This window comes from Athene cunicularia, assembly GCF_003259725.1.
Source record: "Athene cunicularia isolate RWA chromosome 4 unlocalized genomic scaffold, athCun1 chr4_part2, whole genome shotgun sequence".
Taxonomy (NCBI): domain Eukaryota; kingdom Metazoa; phylum Chordata; class Aves; order Strigiformes; family Strigidae; genus Athene; species Athene cunicularia.
The window spans coordinates 17,901,589-17,926,083 of record NW_020799099.1 but is presented as its reverse complement, the minus strand read 5'-3'; the positions used below and the strand labels follow the sequence as shown (position 1 = coordinate 17,926,083).

At 37.6% G+C, this 24,495-nt stretch overlaps 2 protein-coding genes across 2 annotated transcripts in view; both read right to left on the bottom strand.

Annotated features, from left to right (window-relative positions):
* CENPE (centromere protein E) overlaps positions 1-15,535 on the bottom strand; it is a 37,304-nt gene extending 21,769 nt beyond the window's left edge. Inside the window, exons 1-20 of the mRNA XM_026847931.1 lie at positions 15,523-15,535; positions 14,323-14,412; positions 14,126-14,244; positions 12,959-13,078; positions 11,917-11,998; positions 11,650-11,717; positions 11,504-11,575; positions 9,874-9,925; positions 8,974-9,061; positions 8,662-8,788; positions 7,875-7,994; positions 6,466-6,624; positions 5,960-6,095; positions 4,594-4,688; positions 4,229-4,285; positions 3,982-4,149; positions 1,738-1,812; positions 1,366-1,488; positions 876-1,010; positions 92-269 (exon numbers count right to left, since the gene is read on the bottom strand). Coding sequence (XP_026703732.1) covers positions 92-269; positions 876-1,010; positions 1,366-1,488; positions 1,738-1,812; positions 3,982-4,149; positions 4,229-4,285; positions 4,594-4,688; positions 5,960-6,095; positions 6,466-6,624; positions 7,875-7,994; positions 8,662-8,788; positions 8,974-9,061; positions 9,874-9,925; positions 11,504-11,575; positions 11,650-11,717; positions 11,917-11,998; positions 12,959-13,078; positions 14,126-14,244; positions 14,323-14,412; positions 15,523-15,535 — 2,077 coding nt within the window. The remainder of the gene's footprint in view (positions 1-91; positions 270-875; positions 1,011-1,365; positions 1,489-1,737; positions 1,813-3,981; positions 4,150-4,228; positions 4,286-4,593; positions 4,689-5,959; positions 6,096-6,465; positions 6,625-7,874; positions 7,995-8,661; positions 8,789-8,973; positions 9,062-9,873; positions 9,926-11,503; positions 11,576-11,649; positions 11,718-11,916; positions 11,999-12,958; positions 13,079-14,125; positions 14,245-14,322; positions 14,413-15,522) is intronic.
* Positions 15,536-16,508: 973 nt separating this feature from the next.
* On the bottom strand, positions 16,509-24,489 carry LOC113479599 (radial spoke head protein 4 homolog A-like). The gene is made up of 6 exons (XM_026847772.1): positions 23,852-24,489; positions 23,121-23,352; positions 20,717-21,472; positions 19,576-19,720; positions 18,642-18,759; positions 16,509-17,109 (listed from the first exon to the last, which is right to left on the bottom strand). The coding sequence occupies exons 1-6, from the start codon at positions 24,184-24,186 to the stop codon at positions 16,872-16,874; spliced, it is 1,824 nt and encodes a 607-aa protein (XP_026703573.1). The 5' UTR covers positions 24,187-24,489; the 3' UTR covers positions 16,509-16,871.
* Between the last annotated feature and the right edge of the window lie 6 nt (positions 24,490-24,495).

Genomic DNA, 24,495 nt, shown 5'->3' with positions numbered 1-24,495 from the left:
AGAAAACAAGAGCCCAAGTCTCCCTACTCCCCCACCATTATGACGAGAAGGGAGGAGAGGGGAAAGGAAAAACCATCACCCAAAACAGTACCTTTTGGAACTTTACCATCCATCAGTGAAGTTAGCCTTGTGTTTTCTTGAAATACAGACTGTAACTCTTTCTGCAAGTCATCTTGCATTTTCTTGTAACTGGCTTTTCCTGCTTCTATTTGGCTTTGATAGAGTTGAACATCCTTTTGCATTTGCTTGCAATTATTTAAGAGTTCATTCTTCAGAAAAAAAAGACAACATGCAATTCACACACAAAATTCTACTTTCTTGACATTTAAATGTTGCATCTGTCACATTTCCTGTGGTCACTCTGAAAAAACTTTGACCTTGATAAATATGGCAGAATAAGCCACACTAACAACTGCATTCCTGTCAGTCCTATAACAAACCAAACCTTACCTAACAGGTCAGGGCCATAACTGCTTCTACTATTTTGTCTTTACTCCTTCAAATATCAAAGTAAGCTCCATCCCATTTCTGAGTTCACATCTCATTACCTTTTGTTCTCTAATAAAATTAGGTTTGGAGTCTTATGTCCTAATAACTCCCTGAAGACTGGTCATTTGCTCTCTCTCTCTACTGGCCTTAAAACTTAGTCCTAAAAATTAACCACCCACTCCCATGGAAGAAGCATTTATTTCCTTTTTATCTTTCTCCTAAAGATCCATTTTCCATGAATTCCATGATAAAAACATTATTTTGAGTTTTCTCCATATACTCTACCACATGTTGTCTTTGTCAATTGCCTCCTTCACTAGTCTGAGACCAGATAGGCCCTTAACAGCATTTTGTACAACTATAAATGCAGTTTAAGAAGTACTTGCCATCTTCTCCTTCAGCTCCAAATTTTCAGTTCTGAGAAAAGCAGATTCTTTTTTGGCATCCAAGGCTATGGTTTCACTGTCTAAGAGGGATTTATTCAGCTGCTGAATTTCCTCAATAAGTTTATCAGAATCTCCCTGAAAAAATAGTAGATAAATCTCAAAAAAGCCCCAAAATATCTAGCAATAATAAAGCAAATATGTTCATTATAATGTGGTTAAAATGTAAACACAGACTCAAACTTGCTCAGTTTATTCTAAAAGGAACAGTATTAGGCTTGTTTGAGAGATGGGATGAAGAGCAGCATTTCCAATGACTTTTCTTCACCAGAGTACTGCTGCAGGATAATGTAGTATTTAGCACTTTAAGCTTTGTAAAAAAAATTCCTAACATCTGTAGGGAAGCATATTTCAATTATACCAAGGTTATACCTAAATTTACCACCAACAAAACTAAAACCATCTCTTAACCCAGCAGAAAACTCAAATTTACCACTGGAGATGATGTGTCCTTTTTTTCTGCTACTGCTTTCTGCAGTTCTTCCATGTGATTCTCCAGTATCTTTATTTTATTCTCTTTTTCCTTCAGCTGTTCTAATTTGGAGTTTATTTCTGCCTAAAAGTTGGGAGATAAAAAAGGAAGGAGAATTCTAGTGCCCAGCTGGGTTTTCAAGTAATATCAAAAACCTGCTTTGTACATAGTAAGTGTTCATGTGTTTTAGACATATCCTTCTTATAGCTGGTAAGACTAAGTAGAACCCAATGATGTCTAGGTCATCCTCAGCAGATACAGTATTTTCAAGATAAACAAACCAAGCACATTTCCTACAAGTCTTATTGAATGGAAATTCATGAACAGGCTCACCTCAAGTTCCTCATTGTACACTTCAGCATTTGAAACTAGACTCTTTAAGTTGGTAATTTCATGCATTAGTTGTATCTGTGGAGCAAATTGAAGCAAAATTGCAGAGTATGTTAGAAAGCACCCACACCAGTAGTTTTAGTTGCCAACACCATGAAAATAAGCAAGGTCTTTCCTGTGTTTTCTATTAGTGGGCAAATCATATACACACACGCATATCTAAACAGCTAAAGCAAGTTACGACATATTCTTTCAAATGGATAGATGATATGCAAAGCTCTGTTTTAGCTTCCCAGTAATTAGAAAGGATGGAAGTGCAATTTAATCTGCAACAGCTTGAGAAGCAAGAGCAACGTGATCAAAGCAATTAATGCAGAAATTTTACAGATACAACACTTAAAATTCTAGTCATGTTAAGCACTTTTTTTATGAAACAGTGCAGATATTTACAATTTAATCTATTCACTAACAAGAATGAGAAGGTGTCAAAATTGAGGTGAAGCAAGTCATGAATATATTCAGTGGCATCCTCTGAAAGGAGGCACAAGTAGAAGACTAGATAGAAAAGCACTTGTGAAACTGAAGAACTTTTCTTTTGGTCTTTGTCAGAAAAGCTTTACAATAAGCACTCCTCTACAATTACTTCTGTGTAGTCACAAGTGTAGGTAAGAAGAAAATCCAATCTAACGTCAGTGAAAATCTCTAAAACAAGCATTCTGAGTATTTCTATAGTTAGGAGTATAGCAAGAAGAAAACCCAATCTATAATCTTAAACTCATGGCATGGTTGCAGAAGATGAAATACAATACTACTGTCAGAAATAATGTATTGTCATTATTTAGAATAATAAGAGTTTAGCTGTATTTATTTGTGATGGTTTAAATTACTAAATACATTAGTTGAAATCCATTAAAGTGTTACCTTTCAGTATTGCTGTAATCAATCTGCTACATGGGTATCAACAAATGTTGATACTTATGTTTTATGGACTGACTTCAGTTAACATATCTGAAAACATGAATCATTCAAAAAGCAATTCTTGTAATAGAAACTAGAACGTTGCATCTGTTACTAGATACACAAAAGCCTTGCAGGGAAAACTAAGTATTTGTTAAATGTTGGCTGTTAAGAAAGATAGCACAATTAGTCTAACATACAAGGAGTCTTCTAAAGAATCTTAAATACAAGCTAAATCATAATCTATTATGGATCCATGTTGTTTAAGATCCATAGAAGTTTATAGGGAACACTGGAGAGATGATCTTGTTAAATTGTAACCTAAAACAACAGTGCAAAAGGATCTAATTTCAGCTTCAACCCTAGCTTCACGGTGAGAGGATTTTAAAACAGACAAGTCTCATGGTGAGAGGATTTTAAACAAGTAATCTGCAGAGAAGGTATCAGGAAAGAAATGGAATAATACATCCATCCATGTCTTAATACCTCAAGTTGTTGGTTTTGGGGTTTTGGTTGATTTTGGTTTTTGTTTGTTTGGGGTTTTTTTGTTGTTTAGTTGGGTTTCTTGCACCATGACTTATTTCACAGTCTACTCCCTGCACAGCTAGAACCTAATACAAGTAATATATATTTTAGGTTACAGAATCAGAGCACAAAACATTTGGACAAACAAGGTACTTCACTAATAGCACAAGGATATGATATAGGAAATGCTGTCTTCACAAGTTATGTGAGTAGGCTTACCTTTTCTGACTTCCTGGCACAAAATACAATGATTCAATATCCCACAGACAATTCACACTCTTTTAAAATATTTTATTATCAAGTTAATTAATATGCTAACAGTTAACGCTTACATAGTTCAATGGATTACCAAAAAGCAGAGCTAGTTTGAACTGTAAACCAAGATGTTTTGCATAAGAAATACCTGAAATAGGGTTTAGCAACCGTACTTTAACCTCAAACCAGCTCTGAAATGCATTTATGCAGCAAAACAACTGTCTCTTACAGAAATCTACAGTGAAATTCAGACAATGCATAATATATGGATACATCTACACATAAATATGTTTAACTAGATTTCAGTATGCAACTCCCAAAAAATTTAAGCCTGAATTTTACACTGATTAAATCCAGTTTAAATGCTGTGTTCATTCAGTCTGTTACTGAATGTAGCTTATAACACCATCTGTTTGTGGATCAACATCTAAGTATAGATACACTGAATAAACCCTAGAAAACATTTGAGCATACAGAATTCTTTCTTCTATTTATTTCAATGCACCTTACCTCATGATCTTTTTGTGTTTGTTTTTCCAGTGCTTCAAATTCATCCATTTCTAATTTTTCCTTCAGTTTCTCCTTCATTTCATTTATTTCTAATTTCAACTGCTCATTTTCCAATACTAGGTTATTAAAGTTAGCTTGCAGGACGTTGATCTCATTTACAGCAATATCCTGAAGAAGCAGCACAAGAAAAACTTTAGAAGCTGTTATCACAATGTCAGTCTTATTTCTAGAAAATACACAAACTTACCTTTTCTTGTGCTAACGCTTCACAGAGTTGCACAGATTCTTCAAAGTCTCTCTGAGTCTAGAAAAAGAATTGCTCCCAGTTAACCGATCTATAAGATCAAGCAAGTTTAGTACTATATGCCTCGTTGCTTGTCTTTTCATGGCTAGTCCTGTTTCAATACCAATACTTAGTGTATCATTTGCCACAAAACCAGTGAACCATCCTAAAACTTCAGAGATGATCAAGATACTTTCTAACCACTTATAATAATTCTTCAGACATATAGAAGAATATTCGTGTTCTACAGAATATTAAGGCTTATCTTGCTGAGAAGCACATAATATATATGCACTGTATTAGATAATCAAAATAGATTATGATGTTACCCAATTCATGTTAGGTCCAGCAATCCATTCTGACTCCACAATTTGATCAGGAACCATCAGACATTGGTTGTCAGGTTCAGAATTCTCTAAAATAGCTAAAAAAAAAGATGTATTAAGAAATACAGAGTAGCAGGAGATTTTAAACTGGGCATCAAGTATTATTTTCTTAAAGTTTTATCACCTTGGAAACATTAATTCTATGGCAAAGATGTAACACACTGAGTAGAACTTCTGAATCTCATGATTTTCCCTTATGTAAGGGAACAACACTGAAGTCGAGTCCCTGCACATATACTGACCACCTTATCACAAGAAGTTAATGAATACCAACCAAATTCAGAATATATACTTAATTACAGACTAGGAAGAGAGTTTCAGTGTCAGGGAAAGAACCACTCAACAGCATCCTGCAAGATAAAAAAAAAGCACCACCACTCCCCATACAGAAAAAACCCTGACAATCCATACACAAGCAAAAACTCTTGACAGGACAGGTAATAAGGCTGTAAGAAGACACAATTCAGCAGCAACACTGTCCAACTATTCTTGTCTTTTACTTTTTGTCCCTTGCTCTTCTAATAAATCCTTGAATTTCTCTGTATTTCAAGCTGATCTTTGAGTAATGACTTCTCTATTCTTGTTGAGGATTTTGGAATTTCACGCACACCAGCTTTTTTTCCCCCCCTTCCTCATTTTTTGGCGAGAACATGGTTAGGATGGATAGTCTGTGTTAACAAATAACTTCAGCTACTTTTACAAAAAGTTGGGGTATGCTGCATGGTAGAAGTATTTGCAGACCCTGCTTTTTACCTCACAGCTTTTACCTTTGGTTTTAACAAATTAAAAGCTCAATATCCAGATGAGGGGGAAAAAAAAGTAATTTCCATGGAAAGTGTGCACAGGGAAATCTGTTTTGTTTTTTTGTTGGGTTTTTTTTTTTTGTTGTTTTTTTTCCTCTCTTTTATTTTGTGCTATCAGAATTGACTTATACCCTTTAGGAAACTAAGTAATGCTTGGGAAGTTATCCAACAGGAATTTGCTATGCACTATTTCACCTAGAATAGTGAGGCTCATGCTCCCACTTTTTAAATAAAATGAACCTTACTTCCAGCACAAGAACACTATCAGTATTACTGTGGCTGCATTCTTTGGTGGCAAACAAATGTAACTTCTTTATGAGCTACAGGTACCTCTTTCAAAAACATGTTCATGGAACATAATTTGAATAGTATAGTGCCAACTAAACGTAGCTTTTGTATTATCTGCAAATTAATTTTTATTTTAACATAGATTTTACAAAAAGGGATTATTTCTCATTCCAAATCTGCTTTGCAGAGTTTCCTTATTTTTTCCTGAAGATACTTACAATCCTCTGATAGCGACAGGGACATTTTCATTTTTTTTGTTTCTGTCATCCTTGGTTTTTCAAAGTCTTCAAAATAGTTCACACTCGCCTGGTTTATTTTACCAGGAGCCCAAGTAACTCTTCTTCTTCTCTTGGCCTTTAAAAAGCGTTTACAGAAAGAGTGATAGAATCAATGTACCAAGTAGAGAGTGGATGTTGCATTGGGCTAGTCCTATAATGTACCAGCAGCTAACTAGACAGTGATTTGCAGTTTCTTCAAAATTAAACTACAGCATAACGGTTTGAAAGCAAAAGTCTCTGCAGTCTGTTCACTGCAAGGCAACATTGAATTGATACTCACTCAGAACTTATTTTTACATGGATAACTTTAGAAATAAGAAAAATTATGGGAAAATTACCTATCAAACTTAATCTTCAATGTCAATATAATCAATCCTATACATTTACTATTACCTTTTGCAAAGTATTTCAGATCTAGATCTAGGAGATCTAGAACAGGTACTTACTTTAGCATTCTGTTTTGAAGAAAAGGAGGCAGAAGTCACCAGCATTTCAGTTAAGTTTCGTATCCTATCTTCCTGTACTTTTTGAAGAGTATTTTTTTCTTCCAGCAGCTGGGCCAGTTGGTCTTTTTCCATTGCATGAATTTGAGTCTTCGAAGACACCTTCCATAAAAAGAATATTAATCAAACTGACATTTTAAGAGCACAAACTACTCCTAAAGATACACAATTACTAATAAAGACAACTACACACATTATTTTAAGTCTCAAAGAGCTGATTTTAAATTGTTTCATTGTTAAAGATTAATCTACACTTTACCAGTAGATTTGGTATTTAAAGGGGTCAAAACAATACAGCCTCACATTTTTGTAAGGACAAAAAAAAAGCATTCTTTAGCTTAACATGCCCTTCCCATGGCGTGCCAGAAGCCTGAAGCTCTTTGAGAGCTGTGATTTAATTGGCAAATAACAGCAAGCTACTCTAATGCAAAAAATTCTACTTAAAATTTGTACTGAAAATTTATTCAGCTGTAAAGCAACTGCATTACAATAACTAGTTTTCTGACAACTTGATCATAAGCTTACAGTACTTTAGAGCAATCTGAAGTTCACATGGGATTTTCCAACAAACTCTTCTGTACTTACTCACTACCTACTATCTCAGAATACAGCAAACACACTTCTAGGTGCAAGTTTATACTGCAGATTAATGATCTTAAAGAGGTCAGTTATTTTTCCTTAAACTTCTCCTATGACTTTTTTTATTTGCCAAAAAAAGCATATTTTGATATTTTAATTCACCATAAGAGTATGTTCATGATTGTAATTTTCCTATGCTTTATCTTTATGATCTATGCTCTAACCAGATTTCCAAGATTGCTCCTTAACTCTGTAGATTTTTAGAGAAAGATGAACATGAGAGACTACCCTGTTTGGTGGAAAGTTACTATTGTTTTCTAAATGTATTTTCTGCCTATGCATGACTTAAGTTTTGCCAGTGATCTTACGCAGTTGCAACTTCTTCCAATTCAAACTGAAGTTAATGATCAGTAAGGGAGAAAAAACATGAATTAAGTTGGAATCTTTAATTGATATTCAATAACTCTTATGGCAATATTAAAGTGCTATAGGCATGATAAGTTTCTGTTTCTTAAACATGTTAACCTGCAGAAAGCAAGCAATTCAGTTAGTTGACCTCTTTCAGTGTTAACTTTCACACAGATATGTCGACTGTCATCAATTGTTCTAAGCTTCACATCACCTTTTCAATTTCTATTCTCTCACTAGAAATGATAGATATCACTTCAAACATTTTGGCTACCCCTCCAAATTTAACTTTTGATTTAAACAGAATGTTTCTAATTATCTATCAGTACTAAGGATAGATTAATTTTAACAAGTTTATTACATACTTCCTCCAGCTGCTTTTTCAAATCCAGAATTTCTTTGCGGTATCTCTTCAGAAGGGCATCATCATCAAGTACTTCATTGACTTTCGGAGTATTCTTCATTTTTTTGGCTGTATTGGCAAACTGGAAGAATATTTTCTCATGGGCAACAGTCAGAGAACAAATATATCAAAAGACTTTTTCCATGTTATATTTCCCAACAGAATTAAAGGGGCAGTTTATTTGATAAAGAGCAACGTATAATCAAGGACACAAGTATTTACATTTGCTTACTTTACATGTATTCTACACGAAAAAGGTTTTATTTGCTTGATATTAATATCTAAAAAGCAAAGTCTAACATTTAAGCAAAAATATACCAAGTTATTTAATAAAAAGCTCAAAAAAACTCCAAAAAGGAAGACGATCCTACCCAAAGAATAGAGTTCATGAATAGTTCAGTTACCCTCATTTCCTGTAGGACAGGTCTAACGTCTCACGTTAGAAAAGACATAGTTCTAACTGTGTTTGGAAAAGGCAAATGAGAAAACAGAGACTACCTCCTGCCTGCAAGGTGAGAGAAGAAGCTTTGTTCCAACTGCCAGAAAGCTCGTTAGACAACTCAATTCAAGATGACGACTGGGAAAATATGCTGTGTACAACACAAATATTTTAAGTTCCAAGTCCACAGAGGACCTTTAGAAGATTCAAGTGACTACAGATCCAGCAGATAATATTTTCCACCCCTCCAACCTGTCTACAATGAAGCCTTGAGTCAGAATAATACTTGAAAACACATGAAAAGTTTTACCTGAAGAGTACTGAGTGTTTCATCAAAAGAAACAGGAGTAATTGTACAAATAATGACCGTCTTAGCATTTCCTCCAAGGGAGTTCTGCAGAATTCGAGTCAGCTTGCTGTCTCTGTAATTTATGAAACTGATGAAAAAGAGGGAAGAAAAAAAAGAAAATTATATATTTTAGTATTATACACAGTAAATACATTTTCTAGAGGAAATAGGTTATTTGAAATAGCTACCTACATAAAATAGGATTATATATAAAGGATTTCTTAGTTTTTTAGTGACTTATCTTAAAACAGGTACACAAGCCCAAGTCCTTACCCAGAAGGGTCATCACAAAGTTTTTTGATAACTTGACCCAGAATGAACAAGCTCCGGTTTATATTGCAGCCTTCTTTCAGTCGGACACCTAGGTATCACCAGAAAATTCTTCTATTATTTATTTTAAAACTTTAAAACATTAAGATACATTTTCAATCTGTCAAGTTTTTGTGATATGTTATGTTCAGAGGGATTACCCAAGAGTTAAATCTCAAGTGCCACAATGCGCTGTGACCCATCAAGCAGTCAGTATCAAATCCTTTATAATAGCCAAAATGCATCAAAATAAGATAGTAAACCATCACAAATAAACATTAATAATCTTTACATAGCAAGAACTTTAAAGTTAAGAACATTGTTTCCTGTTCAAATTTTGCAAATGCCCATATTTACATGTGTAAGTATAACAAACCAGCCTTAGATACAACTTTTAAATTAGTTAATCCTTATAAGGGAGAATATTAACTTGTATTCCTCCCAGATCAATTTTTTTTTATGATAAAGGCATTTTTTGTGCAGCTTTGTGCTGTCATTGTTAACAATCAAGCCTCCTCTTAGCTAAAGAGTAAGACATCTCTTCCGCTTTACATGAGTCCTCATAAACTCCTAGTGATTTCTTTATTACTGGTGAATCTTCACCGATTCATCTCCATTCTATTAGTGCATGACTGTTGCTGAACCTGCTATTCTAGAAAAGCTATATTACTACCTAATTGCTTGCACTTTACATCACTTTCAGTACTTTCCTAAGTAGATCCTGCCCTACCAAAGGGAAAATAGAGTATTTATAAATAATAAGTAACACAAGAGCACATAGATCAAATAATTTCCTTGCTATTAGTCTCTCACAAGAGTCAATTAACAAAAGTGGTCATCAAGAGATCCTCATTTAACACTCACCTTCAGATCCTGTTTGACTAGCTCTTTCACTGCCTGCCAGATCTACCAAGTTCTGCAAATTCATTAAAGTTTTCATAGGTTAGTTCTGAGGCAATTTAGTTTTAGATCCTTTTAATTCTAAACCTCTACTTAGAATTTCATAAAGTTACACTTAGGAAAAAAAAAGCAAGAGGTCTGTCACTATTGGGAGTAATCCATAGCTCCTACACACATACCAACCACTACTTTCAAGGTACATAAGGACATGGAATAAGTTTGTATGAACTCTATTATACCACCCTGAACAGTATTTCAAATTTGCAGTGAAGCTTCCCCTCCTTTCAGTATTAAAAAAAAAGCATAGTTTCTCAATACAGAAGTGTTAACCACAGAGTCAAGCCATAGGAAGCTTCATGTAATTACAGACCACCTGGTCCAGTCTTTCATGGGAAAGAGAGCCTAGATGAGATTATCTAGCACCCTGTTTTGAATCAGTTATATGTCTCTCCTTGCCTGTCATTGTGGGGATAAGGAAAGGAAGAAATTAAATATCAGAGGAAAAGTCTCACTCTGAATTTGGTTCAAAATCAAACAGAACTTTATAGCATTCCATAATGATTTGCCTGAGTAAGTAGCCCTCACTTTAATTGTCCTCTGTTTCAGAAGAGTAAAATCCTGCACTAGCTCCACCAAGAAACAGACTAAAAAGGCCAAAAAATCCTCTGTCCCTCCCTGTTACTATGAAGTCAGTTGGAACAGAGAGACAGGGTGGAGGGTGGGTGGTGATCTAAGAAAAGTAGATCCCATAAGCTATGGTGAGAAAAAAAAGTGGGCAGATACTGCATGAGCAGTGTTTACATTGAGATCCCAGAACTTTTCCACATGAAGCCAGAACAAAACCAAAAAAGCTCTTTCCACAATGCATGTGATTGACTTAATGCTATTCACAATTCCGAGTATAAGTGCTCATGCAGGTTTTAGCAAGCTCAAATGCTTTCATAGCGATTTCATTCTTCCAGTTGATTTGGATTCTTTTCTGAGAATCAAGGAAAGGCAGTATACAGAAGGCTTCAGAAATTAACACACTCTCCTAGTGGTCAGCAATATGTTCCCCCCAACTTAGCGTGTTTCATATACTCATAATCCACCAAAGAGATGCTAAGTGGGCTTACTGTTGAAAAGAATAATCCTCCAGCCACTGCAGCTGTAGGTCACAAGTTCTTTTGACAATTAGAGGATGAGAGAAGCCTTAAGGTTACCCACTTTACAAGTTATTTCAGTTCGACTATCAGTGGTCAAGAACAACTGTAGAGGAAGCTGTGTTTAACAAAGTGCAATAGCACTCTTGACAATAGCCCCTTACACTCTTGAGAGGGGCATAATACTCGCCAATTCAGCATGAAATGTCTAGGAACTATTCCCATGTGGGAACTGCTTTTGGTGGGAAGATATCTTCTAGATAACATGCCAGGAGTCTCCCTCTATACAGAAGATCAGAAACATGATTTCAGCTTAAGAAATGTCTGCTAGGAGTTAACAACAAAGCATGCTTGTAACATCATTATAAAGTAACATCATTTTCTCAAACAAGCGGTAACGGTGAATTCTCTACTTAAATGCCTGTTTAATAGATTCTTGGAGTACAGCTTACCAAGTGGGATACCATCACTGCTCCATCACAGTTTGCATTTGCAGGGTCACTTCGTTCTCTGCTTTCAATGATCTAGAAGAAGATAGTGCAGTAAAGTTTTTGTCACTCTGAAAATAATAAACCCCCCCAATAGGGAAAGTTTTTACCATTCTGAAGATGGTGTGAGAACGGCTGCTGTGTTCATTCATTTTTGTTTCCCCATAATGGCGATTTTCTGTGAAAAAGCAATTATTAGAATACTTCTGTTTATATTCTGATAAACTGGAGATAACAGACAAAAAGTGCACTTTTAAAGCTACCTGAAAACCCCTGATTTCTGAATATAATCTCAAAGAGATACCCCATGATTCTAGATATACCCAGTTCATCAATGCTTTTTGAAGGTATCAGCTGACATTGGTTAAACAACTTACTTTCTCCTTTTCTGATCCATTCCATAACTTGTTCTGGGGCAACCACAACCTCTTCAATCAGATCTTCTACATATGTATTCCTCTTCAGAACAAAAACAGTAATAAATTTTACTGAACTCTAAAAAGTACTTCAATACATTACCATTACCAGCAATTATTATGGTATTCATTCCCGTTTGTTTCCTTCTTAAAAGGAAGCAACATCAGCTGAATGTCTTTTTACTCTGAACACAAGGAATGGAGAAAGTTTAGACCTTTATCAGAACTGTAGTCTAAAGGCACAAGAATCAAACAGATGTATAAATTTTACTGAAAATAAAATAAGGGAAACATCCTTCTAGATATTTCCTGAGGGAATCCAAAAGAATATTTCTCAGTAAATGTTATAAGACCATAATCATACAACTGATAAATCTCCCTCTTCCCAAGTGCCAAAAGCACTGAACATTTAGGTCGTTGAAATAAAAAAAACCCCCACAAACAAAAAAACCAACCACAACAAAGAACAACCCACCGATTTTTATTATTTGCTACAAAGCTTAATATAAAGAAACTTAAGATGGCATCAATATAGATTTTTCCCTACTGATCAACTTACTGAGTAGTTCTAGCCTGATGGTTGTTCTATGATTACAGAAGTTTATCAACTTTGTTGATGATATGAAGACAGTATTACAGTAACTCTGTATATCTGTTGAAGACTTCTAAACGTAGTATTAAGCTTCTAGCTCAACATTTGCAGAAGTTTTATTAGCTAGACAACTCCCAAGTATTCACTGTCAAAGCTACCCAAAATATACTACCCCAGAAAACATAAGAAGGGATTGTCTACTTTTACAAACATTTATAAATATAAACCAGCACAGCAAGGCCAACTTCACTGTTGTTTTTGTTATATCAAGTGTCCTTCTTCTAATTCTGAAGATAAGAATGACACAATTTGGCACCGAGACATTTTCAACTAGATGCCTCTGAAGGCTTTTTTAACTACTACTTCTACTCCAAACTGATAGAATACTTATACTACATGACATCCACTTACATTAACATCCTCACGAATTCCCAGAGGTTTCTTTTTCCTGATGTCACAAAGCAAATCTGTAATGGTCTCGTTGTAGATTTCCATGTAAGAAACCCTTAGCAAAAATTCTCTATCTGGAATCTAATGTTCAAAGAAAAAAAAACCACACAGACTAACCAATTAACACCTTTTAATGCATGTATTAAAGGTATATGTTTGGATATCATACCACTGATTTCCTTCCCCCTCATTCTCTTTGCACTTCAGCATCCACCAATATTGGATTATTTTTCTTCTACCTCTTTTCAGCTGCATTAATGGTATATCACTTTTAGTAGGTTATAAAAGATAACTACCCTACAGAAGTGTGACAATAGCTGTCCTACTTAAATGCCCTTGCCACATCCAGTTTCCTCCTGCTTAGGTTCTTTCCTCTATGTGTACCTGGTCTTCTCTCTCTGCATGCTCAGATTTACTTTGCTGCTGCTACTTCTTCCCCTACCTCCCTGGTAGAGAGTACTGGGGTGAGAAAAGGCTGTGCAATTGACGCTGACTACAGCACCATGGAAAGTTTTCTTGGCTTTAGTTACTTTTATGGACCCCCCTACAGTACTCTGCAACTCCTCAAATGAGCAGTGACCATTTCACATAACTGATAACTATTACCTAAAATCCTCAAGGCAGAAGCAAGTTCTCTGCAGATAATGTTTTGGTAATCACTGTTTTAACTTACACCTTCTCCTTACTTTCTATTAGCACTGAGCAATTAGCCTAAGATTCTTTTGAAAGCCTGAAATAAGTAAATTTAGTGTCATTTTTCCCACTAAAAGTCTTTAACACTGTTAATTTTTTCAGGTTTAAAAATAGAAAAACAAACACAAACCTTCACGTTACCTTTTTTACCACATTAATGAGTGAGCATCTATTTATACTTGTAAACAAGGTTTAGTGTATTTACAAGTTTAACAACCTCCCTCTGTTTTGTTCTTAGTTTTATTCCAACTAATAGTGTCATTATCTCTCCTTTAAACCACTCATCTTTGCAAGTCTAGCAAAGCAATTGCAACATATGGTCCAATACAAATTTATTTCCTTTGTAAGGGCCTTGATAGTAAAAATTAACTTTTATGTAACAACCTTAAGTATTACAAGTCCTTTCAGTCACTTCAATTTAAAGAAACTGCTCACCTCACAAATAACTTTGAAAACATGTTGAATTGCCTTAGGGATAATGCCCATGGAATCTTCATTTCCCATCATTGTGTATGTCTTCCCTGAAGCAGTCTGTCCATAAGCAAAAATTGTGCCTAGGAAGATGGTTAAATTTTACTACTTACTTATGAAACACATTATAAACAGGATTTAAACAGAGTTTTAAAACTTACCATTATAACCTTGCACAGCTGACTGTATAATTGGAACAGCTACACCTTCATATAACTGCTGAGTGTTGTCACTTGAGTGAAAGACACGATCTTAAGAAAAGATAAAAGCATGTGAATCCATTGTATTGAAAGTCAAAAACAAGGTGTTATCTTAATATTGCTGATTTCAAATCCAATAAATAGGCATCAGATTGTTTGTAGGATAATTCAAACAGAAAATGTAATTGTGACACTGTGGGAATACAATGGAAGATTGGTGAGGAGGATTGTAAACACGTTCAAGTGACTTACAGCTGGGGTGCTGAAGAACACATATCTCTCACTAATTACTCTTTAGTTTTGTATACTTGACGGGTAGAATGTCTGTGTTTAGATAACAGGCCTGTGAGAGTCTCAGAGACACTCCATTGAACATCCTTGAGATTCCTGCCCTGCTGTGGGAAAGATCAAAGCACAGTGGAAAAGTACACCTGCGAAAATCCCTGATACATAAAGGTGAAAGAAGCAGGTTCAAGATCTTTTCTTGCTTTGCTTCTTTTTTGGCAGCAAGGACCGAGCTCTGCAGTGCCTTCTTCCCTGCTTGTGTGTCTCTACCTGGGTGCTGCTGCTGAGATCCCCCGTGTCAGGAGATAATGAGAATAAATTTGCTCTTAGCATTTCATCTGTGGTTTTGTGGTTGTTCCTGTGTCCTGCCTGTGCTGGCTCACACACCAGTGCAGGTTTTTTTAAAAAGAAATATTAAACCCCAAACCAAGAAAGATACAATGGACAAGTCAGAAAAAAACCCAAGAATGACAGATACAGTTACATAGTCACCCCATTTAATCCTAAAAACAGTTATAGCTTGTTTATCTATGAGGATTGTAAGCCTAACAGGACAGGCTACTTGTTAAACACCTAGCTTGGAGCATACTTTTACTGAATCTATAATTTGGAAAAAAATCTCTGTAGTGGCTACATTCAATTAATGAGTGGATCAGTAGGAAGCAACTCAAAGCAAGGCAGTTAGTTATGAGGATCTAACACCCACACTAGGTGAAGGGAAGTTGCTGCAAGTATACTTGAAATTGCTCATGTACAGGGACCTGTAAAGTAGGACATTTAGTTTTAACATTAACAGTCACTTGTGTTTACTAGCTTGTATTTTTCCTGTATTTTACTGCAATGTATGTAATTTCATTTATACTTTTTCCAAACTACCCGCTGTAGTCATTACCCACTTATGTTTTGAAACCATTTAACTCCTTGCCTAGTAAAGGTAAGACAGACCTTGGGCAGTCTTAAAAACTCCCCAAGTACATCCCTAACAGCAGGAATCTAAAAAAACAAGTGTCTAAGAAGATATCAGTGTCAAGATAAGTGAATGGAAACTGGTCTAAACTAACCTCCTTGGAACAAACAGGATCTGAAGGACGGATGAGGTAACTGACCATGTATGGACACAAGAAACCTAAAGTTCACTAACAGTGTGAGAACAGAGGGGAGAAGACCCTCAGTATTTTTACTACAAATGCTGAGACTATGTAAATGAATTCTGAGAATCCATTAGCATTAGACTGCCTTTTCTTAAGAAATCTGATGCATACGTATGCTTTTTGTGTATATTAGTCAGAACATTTGTCAGTAAGTGCAGCACTTGTGGTGGAGTGATCCCCAGTGCTGCCCAACACTGAGAATAAAGAATACCTGCTGAACAGTTATACTCAATTCTGACTGTTGAATGAAACTTTGTTTCACAGGCACTCTTCCATTTTGTATTTGGGTTCCCCCAGCCCCTTCTCCCTAAACGCTCTAGACTAGCCCTACTCTAGTTCACTTGTAAGCAGAGCTCATATGAAAAGAACCCAGCTCATGTGTTTCAAAACAGCTGTACAGCATGAACCAGAACAGAGAAAGCAATGTCCATCAAGAAGCTGACTTCAAAAGCATGTTCGTTACTGGCTAAACCAGAAATCCTGTGTGCTCCAAAGGTACTCTTTCAAAATTATTAAGTTGGAAAAAAGGTTCAGGGCGGCCGCGGCTGCGGCGCCGTGGCAGTGGCGGCCTGAGGGGGGCAGCGCCCGCCGTCCAGGCCCTGCCCTCACCGGCCGGTGACTCAGTAGGCTGTCTGCTGACTTTAAATAGCGTGCTTTCACACATAAAAGTGACGTTATGTAACTAAGGTTATTGTTTGTTTGTTTGTTTAAGTAACATTTCTATAGGTATTGAAGTGCGGGTTAGAAAAACAACGTTTGGTGGACGGTAGCTAGTTAGTTCAAAGCAGTATTTCGGGAAACAGAAGCAGGCTAGGTTTGCCTACTCTTTGAGAAAAAAGGCTACTTCATTGTGCTGTTTTCCAGTGAAAGCAATGCAGCCTTCACGCCAGCCCGGGTGGGCCCAGGAGGCAGGGAAAGAGGAGAAGGAAGCTGCAAAGGAGAGCCCACAGAAATTAAAAAAAAAAAAAAAAGAGACATGTTCCAATCGCATTTCTTTTAAGGTCAACTAATGAATAAATGAAAACAGTACTCATGTCTAAACTTTTAAGATGAAAATATGTTTTCCCCTATATTTTAATCATCCTCCTCCTCATCTTCCTCTTCATCTTCCTCATCCTCCTCTTCCTCCGCTGCAGCTAAGGCTGCTTCCTTCGCAGCCTTGAAAGCCAGTTCCTCTTCCAGAGTGGGGTCTCTTGTCTCAGTGATTTCTGGCTCGCTGGGGTATTCTGCTTGCACTGGTGGAGGCAGTGCAGGAGTGTGGTTCTCTGGACTGTATTTGTGACCCCAGCCAAAGTAGATGTTATCAAATTTCCTGAGAAAAAAAAGTGAAAGGTCACACATTCTCCCTGTGACAAAACATCAGTGGAGGTATTGTCAGGCTTCTTACACTGCTGTGCAAAAAGTCACTGTGGTGCAGATATCCTATAACAGTAGTATTTAAAAGACAGCACTTCTTTTTAACTGCTCCAACTGTTGGTTAAGATGTCTTCCACTTAAAAAGCCTCCAAGTGCTAAAATGATAAAGGCTGTACTCCGTCACTGCGCTATGCTGCAGTACAATTCCAACTTCCTATTGGTAACACAGCACCATTTTTGACAACTCCAGCACCCATTTAAAAGCATAGAGAGGTAATGACTGTACTATGTGCAGTGAAAACACACAAAAGTTAGCTGTTTTTGTAAAAACACGCAGAATGTAGCTGTTTTTGTAAAAAGTACCACAGACTCAAGAATATAGGTTTTAAATCAAGGATGGTGCCCAAGTACTAACTGGACATTTACACCCATTAACTTTATAGTAGCCTCTCCAATGATGATTCATTTCACAGAACCACAGAATTATTTAGGTTGGAAAAGACCTTGAAGATCATCCAGTCCAAACATTAACCTAACACTGACCTCAACTCCACCATATCCCTCAGTGCTATGTCGACCCGACTCAAACACCTCCAGGGATGGGGACTCCACCACCTCCCTGGGCAGCCCATTCCAATGCCCAACAACCCCTTCTGGAAAGAAATGCTTCCTAATATCTAGTCTAAACCTTCCCTGGTGCAACTTGAGGCCGTTCCCTCTTGTCCTGTCACATTACTTCGTTTAAGATGCTCATCCCCAGCTCTCTGCACCCTCCTTTCAGGTAGCTGTAGAGGGCGATGAGGTCTCCCCTCAGCCTCCCCTTCTCCAAACTAAACACCCCCAGTTCCCTCAGCCGCTCCCCGTACGACCTGTGCTCCAGACCCTGCACCGGCTCTGTTGCCCTTCTCTGGACACACTCGAGTCATTCAATGTCCTTTCTGTAGTGAGGGGCCCAAAACTGAACACAGGAATCGAGGTGCAGCCTCAGCAGTGCTGAGTACAGTGGTAAGATCCCTTCCCTGTCCCTGCTGGCCACGCTATTGCTGACACAAGCCAGGATGCCATTGGCCTTCTTGGCCACCTGGGCACACTGCTGGCTCCTGTTCATCGGGCTGTCAATCAACACCTCCAGGTCCCTCTCTGACTGGCAGCTCTCCAGCCACTCCTCCCCAAGCCTGTAGCGCTGCTGGGGGTTGTTGTGGCCGAAGGGCAGCCCCCGGCATTTGGCCTTATTGAAACTCCTGCAGTTGGCCTCAGCCCATGGCTCCAGCCTGTCCAGGTCTCTCTGCAGAGCCTCCCTACCCTAATTTCAGTCTTAAACACGTACTTACTCTTGCTGTGCACATTTAAGTGGCCTTCTCCATCAGTTTCTAGAATAGTTAGAATTCAGTCAATGAATTAATAATAAAGCAACTTTGACTTCATTAGACAGGTGTCTGTGTTTAGCATGTACAGTCAGTGTTGTAACCATGTCAACTAGCTACTCACTTGCCAGATGCAAAGGCATATGCTCCGGGCCATCGGTTAGACTGGAGGACTGCAACAGCATGTTGTGGGATTAGGTTTGTAGAAGGCTGAGCTGTCCAGGCAGGGATATTTTGAATTCCTGGGGGCGGCCAAACACACACAGTCTATGAATAAATTGTCTTATGAGCCTCTACAAAATAATTTAAGACCGAGCTGCAAGACTTTTGCAGAATTCAAGCAATGGTTATATTAAGTTGCATGATAGAAGAGTCAGAAGTCATAAACAATAAATGTAGGTGCTGTGTTCAAACAGGTGGTTTGGATGTACAGGTAGGTAGTACAGGAATGCTAACAGAGCCATGTACAGAAAAGATCATGCTCCTGAAATTCAACAGTATTCACTGCTGTTTCTTTTGTCAAGGACTTTTTAATCACTTATGGATAAATTATATAGTTATATTTCACCTTGATCAAAGAATGGAGAGTAGGAAAATAATTTACTATTGATGTAATCTAATATTCAGGTTCGCATATTCCCATGATTTAGTGCAGTAATATGCTACAGGATCTAAATTCTTATGCATACATATATATATATTTATTTACACGTGCACACACACTGCTTTTTTGCCTAAAAAGATGATGGAAAATTGCTGAATGTATTTAATGTAGCGAGCTGTCTTGAACTTGCAGTAGCCTGACAAGTCTGAGGAGTTTTTTCCCTTTTATTTTCAACAAGACTGATAACTAGCAAATCCAATTCTTTCAGTTTTAATGCCAATACTGTTGACCATTTTGCTTTTGATCAATTTTGTAAAAGAATGTGCTTACCCTACAGGGGCAAACAATATTGCTTCATGAATCATCAGAGTCCTATAACTTCAAATATTTACTACCTAAATACCAAGATTCCTAGTGGCTCTCTATCAAAAACTTCATATTCCATGAGGAATACCTTCATCTTCAGAGAGTGGAGTGAGAAGAGGTGGTCCTGTTTCTTGCTGTAGTTCATCTGGCTCCTCTGCTTTCTCCTCTTCTTCATCTTCATCTTCTTCTTCTTCCTCTGATTTTTGAAAGGGATTAAGCCAAACGCAGCGACCCTATAATTGATACGGAAAAATAATAAATACATGTAACAATCATTGTAAGAATGCAAGCCAGCTAAAACAATTAGCTCAGGCACACGCACACACAATTCAGGGAGGAGGGGAAGAAAAGAATAAAATATATTCTACAATTGGTATATTGCTGGTGGAATTGTATCCTTTTGGCAGAGTGCTCTCTATGTCCCTCATCCCTCCCTCATTCCTGGTTACTATTTCAGAATAAACTTACACCTCTGTTATCAGCTTTTTGTTATTTTGTAGTCTTCAGTTCATTTCCAGTTTGGTTTATATCCTTGCTAGATTATACAGAATCACAGAATCACCTAGGTTGGAAAAGACCTTAAAGATCATCTAGTCCAATCACTGAACTGGTCGACTGGCCAGAAGGTCATCCAGTAATTATCATCAAATTAGTAATACCTCTTTCCAGCACTAGCCTGGTATCACAAGCTTTTAAGCTTTTTCATTTGCATGTTTCACAGCAGGAAGTAAGCAACAAAAAACAAACCAGGAGACAAAAAATCCAAGTTCCATTTAACATGCAATCATAAGTTATCTGCATGTTAGCATCCTACCCAAGAAAATAGAATTTAAAACATTTTTGTCAAGTAAGGATTTCAAAAGAGAAAACTTAATATAGAAGATTACCAGAAATAATTGCTATCTATCAAGGCCTCACTCTGTACTTTTACCTAAAGATAGGTTTTGATCTCAAGAACACACCACTGATAAAAGTACTAAACCCATAAGGTTCCTAAATATATATATATATATATAAAAAAATATATGATATATGTAAATACGCACAACATATTTATATAATATATAGTATATCAAATATATTTTCTGTAGAAGAATATTTCAGTCCAATACCATTTCTGGTGAATAGTTCAGATGTGCAGGTGAGGAGTACCATTTACATTTGGAAACCCTAAGAATACTACAGTGTGAATGGTATCCAAGGTCAGTGTGAGCTATGCTGGAACATACCTGCTTTAGAATACTCTGTACATGGTGTACCCATGTGGAGAGAGAATCCACCATCTCAGCCACAGAAAGAGGCTGAAAATCAGGGTTTTCTTCATATGTATCTCTTCCTCCTCCCCCCTCCTCCTCTTCATCTCCTTCCTCCTCTGCAAACTGGTAAAATCCAATGGGAGAGATCTGGGTTCCTGCTGAGATCCGAGCAATCTGTGCACGCAGGTAATTGGCCTCATTTCCAGGGAAAGGAGGAAAGCTCACAACAGGAGCATCCAGCCTACCAGTGAAGAATTTCTTGATTTTCCTGGCACAGACAATCTGGGCTGGTGTCACTGGAGGCAACTTCACCCAGGGTTTGCCTGGCTCATTACAAACAAAGTAGACATATTTATTAGCCCCAGTCCCATTTTCTTCTTTTGGGATGACAGGTGGGGGCTTATAGGTGGACTTTGGTCGTTCGTCTTCTTTTTCTTTCTCCTCATCTTCGTCTTCGACCTCATCCATCCCTTTCCCTACTTCCTCAATAACTTCTTCCTCTTCTGTTTCCTCCTCCTCTTCCCCCTCATGGTACTGTACTTCAGCTATAATATAGTTCATCTCCAGGCCCAAAATTTTGCCCCAGAAGCGACAGGTCTGGATTGGCTGAACATCAATTAGTTTTTTAAGGGCAAGGAATATGTGATAAGATTCATCTTTGCTCAAGCCAATTCCAGCCTGTTCAAAATAAAAGGCTGTTTCCATCACATTAGGTAGAGGAGTCTCTCCCTGGGAAGAAAGATCCAGAGTTAGAGCTGAAGAACAGTGTAATTATCTGTTTGAAAAATTAAACATGTTACCCACAGAAGTTATCCTTCACTTTTCTGTAGTGCCACTCATTCTCTCAAAGTGCTTTGCAGACATTCATTCACTACATCTTCCACTATCATTTAAAAAAATTAAAAATGCCATTTTAAGGCTAAAGAGGAGAACACAGATGAACTGCAACTTTTAGAATATAGGATTTCAAAATTCAAACTCCTGATTACTGCAAAATAAATAAAGTCAGAATTCTTACACAGGATCTACAGAGGACTTCAGTGCTAGGGGATGTCAGCTATGAAAGAGGCCTTGATGCCTGCAAACAGTGTCACTGCATGTCCTTGTGTTTGTGGCAGATGCATTTAGGGAAAATGTAATACATATTTTATATATTTAGACACCTGACCAGCAGTATTTCTCAGGACTAAATTTTCTTCCGAAAACCTTGGCATAAAGCTCCCTGCATTTTTTAAAATACTGGTCTCTGCTTTTACTGAAGTCCATAAGACTCCATCTGGCTTCAGTGGAAGCAGAACTAGGTGAATAATGAAGATTTCATCAAGTATTTGCATTTGCTTTATCACCCTTGCATTTCATGGGGGTAGGTGACTATATCAGAATATTAGATATTAGAATTAGATATTATATTGTACATGGCAGGGTAGGGAATTTGGAAGAAGTAGTGATAGTTTCATATGGAATTTCTTTGGGCCTTCCAGGTTTCTTATATGAAAGCAAGATAAACAGGAGTATGAAAAATTCAAAATTCCTTTCTGAAATACCCCACTTCTTTCCATTTTTACCATTATATACTATTACTGTAAAATAAGTAATAGGCTATGGAAAAAGATGAAAGACTATCTCTTGTGTTAGTATTTTTATTCTGCAATGGCAATTCATTTTGAATATATACTGATAACTTCATGTGAAAATCAACATCTTGTTGATTAGTTTCCCTTGTTATTATAAGAATTCTCTTAATTTTTCATTGAGTACAAATTCTTCTGCCTATAAGCAGCTGAAAACTGAAAAATGCTGGTTTAAGAAGTAGCTTTTCAATTCTAATAGTTCTTCATTATAACCACATTTTTTTTTTAGTTGGAGAAGGACAGACTGGAACTGTATCTGGAGCTGGAAGGATCACAAGATTCTCCCTCCATTCTCTATTTTACAGTTGCAGCTATGCACAATATTCTGGAACTGGTGTCCAGAATTATGGTCACTCTAGGTAAAGTAATGTCTCTTTTAGATAAAGAAAATAAATTTGGATATGATATTCCATGCTGACCTGGCATATGGGAGATGTTGTAAACTTTACTTTCTGTCGATTGTCTCTAGAACATCCAGGATATTAAGGGCTCAGGATATTAGATTTACTACAGGAAAAAAATCCAAACTAAGTAACCATATGGGTTTTTTTCTTCACAACTAGATGTGGGACTAACTCAACTATAAAGAGGGTACATAGTACCGTGGCTGCAATTATTTCTATGATCATGAGAAGCAATACTACAAAGGAGACCACAACTTCCTCCCTTCCTCCTCTCCCTTCCCACCATCCTCCCACCCATTCCCTGGTATACACGATATCTATTTTTCTCTGATAATAACTTACTATCTCTTCTTCTAGTTCTTCATCTTCTTCTCCATTAGCCTTGAGGAACAAAGCTTTACGCTTTTCTGCAGCTTCAAATGTTGGCAGAATCTCATGTTCATCTCGAAGAGTGTCCATTTTTTTCTGAAACTGAGCCCGCTTCACATCCTTGCTGATATTCTCAATTATGTCTACTGCATTTGTGGGCTGTTCATCCAGGATCTTTGTAAGCATATTAGCAAGATGATCATATCTGTCATATAAATGTAAATATTATTGACCTAGCATACAAAAGACTTAGAATATTATGTTTTAATATCAAAGCTAATCACCTAGTGCTTTGGAGAAATTGGAATAATTAGATGAAAGGGGATCATGGAGCATTATGGGAAATAAGTCCTGAACCTAGCTTGATTCTAATATACTTAGGAGTAGTCCCATCTTCCACTTTTGGTATATACTGCACCTGCCTCAAGAGCTGAAGCTGAATATAAACTTGTTCTTAATCAAATCAATTTCCTTTTGAACTCTATCATTTCCCTTCAGAATTTTGATTCTGAAAGATGTTGGATGCACTCAAGTATCACACAGCAATGAACTACAGCATTTCTAACATATATTCTCCCATTCTATATATACCCCCCTGGAATCTCTCTCTTTCTTAACATAACCCTTTGTCCTTTTACCAACGCTGCTTTTCTTTCCACTCAGAGTTCCTAACCCTTTCAGTTGTGTCCCTTTTTCAGACTTACAAGTTCAGGCCAGATGTTGTGCTGCTCTTCAGTAAATAGGCTTTTGCATTCTGAATCGCCAGGGTTCGGGATTTGGGATCGGGTATCTGATCGTCGTATGGACTGTATCCTGACTGATACAGACCATACCCTTGTTCATGTGGCTGATAGGGGCCACGCCTACATTCATCAGCTTGATAGGGATCCTCTTCTGCTACGTATGTCTGATAGGCAGGTTTTGGTTCCCGTGTTTGGTAAGGGTCTAATCCTAGCGCATACGACTGATACATGCTTTGCCTTGCCTCCGGTGCCTGATCAGAGTCTTGTCCCAGCACGTCTCTCTGCCTGATGCTCATTTCTGGCACCTGTAGCTGGGGAGAGGCTTGTCCTGCTCCCCGTGGATCAGAGCGGTGTTGAAATGGGCTCTGCGATTGATACGGTGCTTCTCCTGGCGCACGGGTCTGCCCGACGCTTCCTCTTCGGTCTTGTAACTGGGAGGGGTCTTGGTGAGGTCCTTGGGGCTGACTCCCTCGCCTTACCCCCAGTACCGATAGGAAGCTGGTCCCGGTGCCGACTGCCCGGGTCGATAATGCTCTCGTTCAGGCTCAAAGCCCTCAAACGGCGGCTGCCCGGGGCCCCGCGGAGGCGGCTCGGGCCGGTCGGGG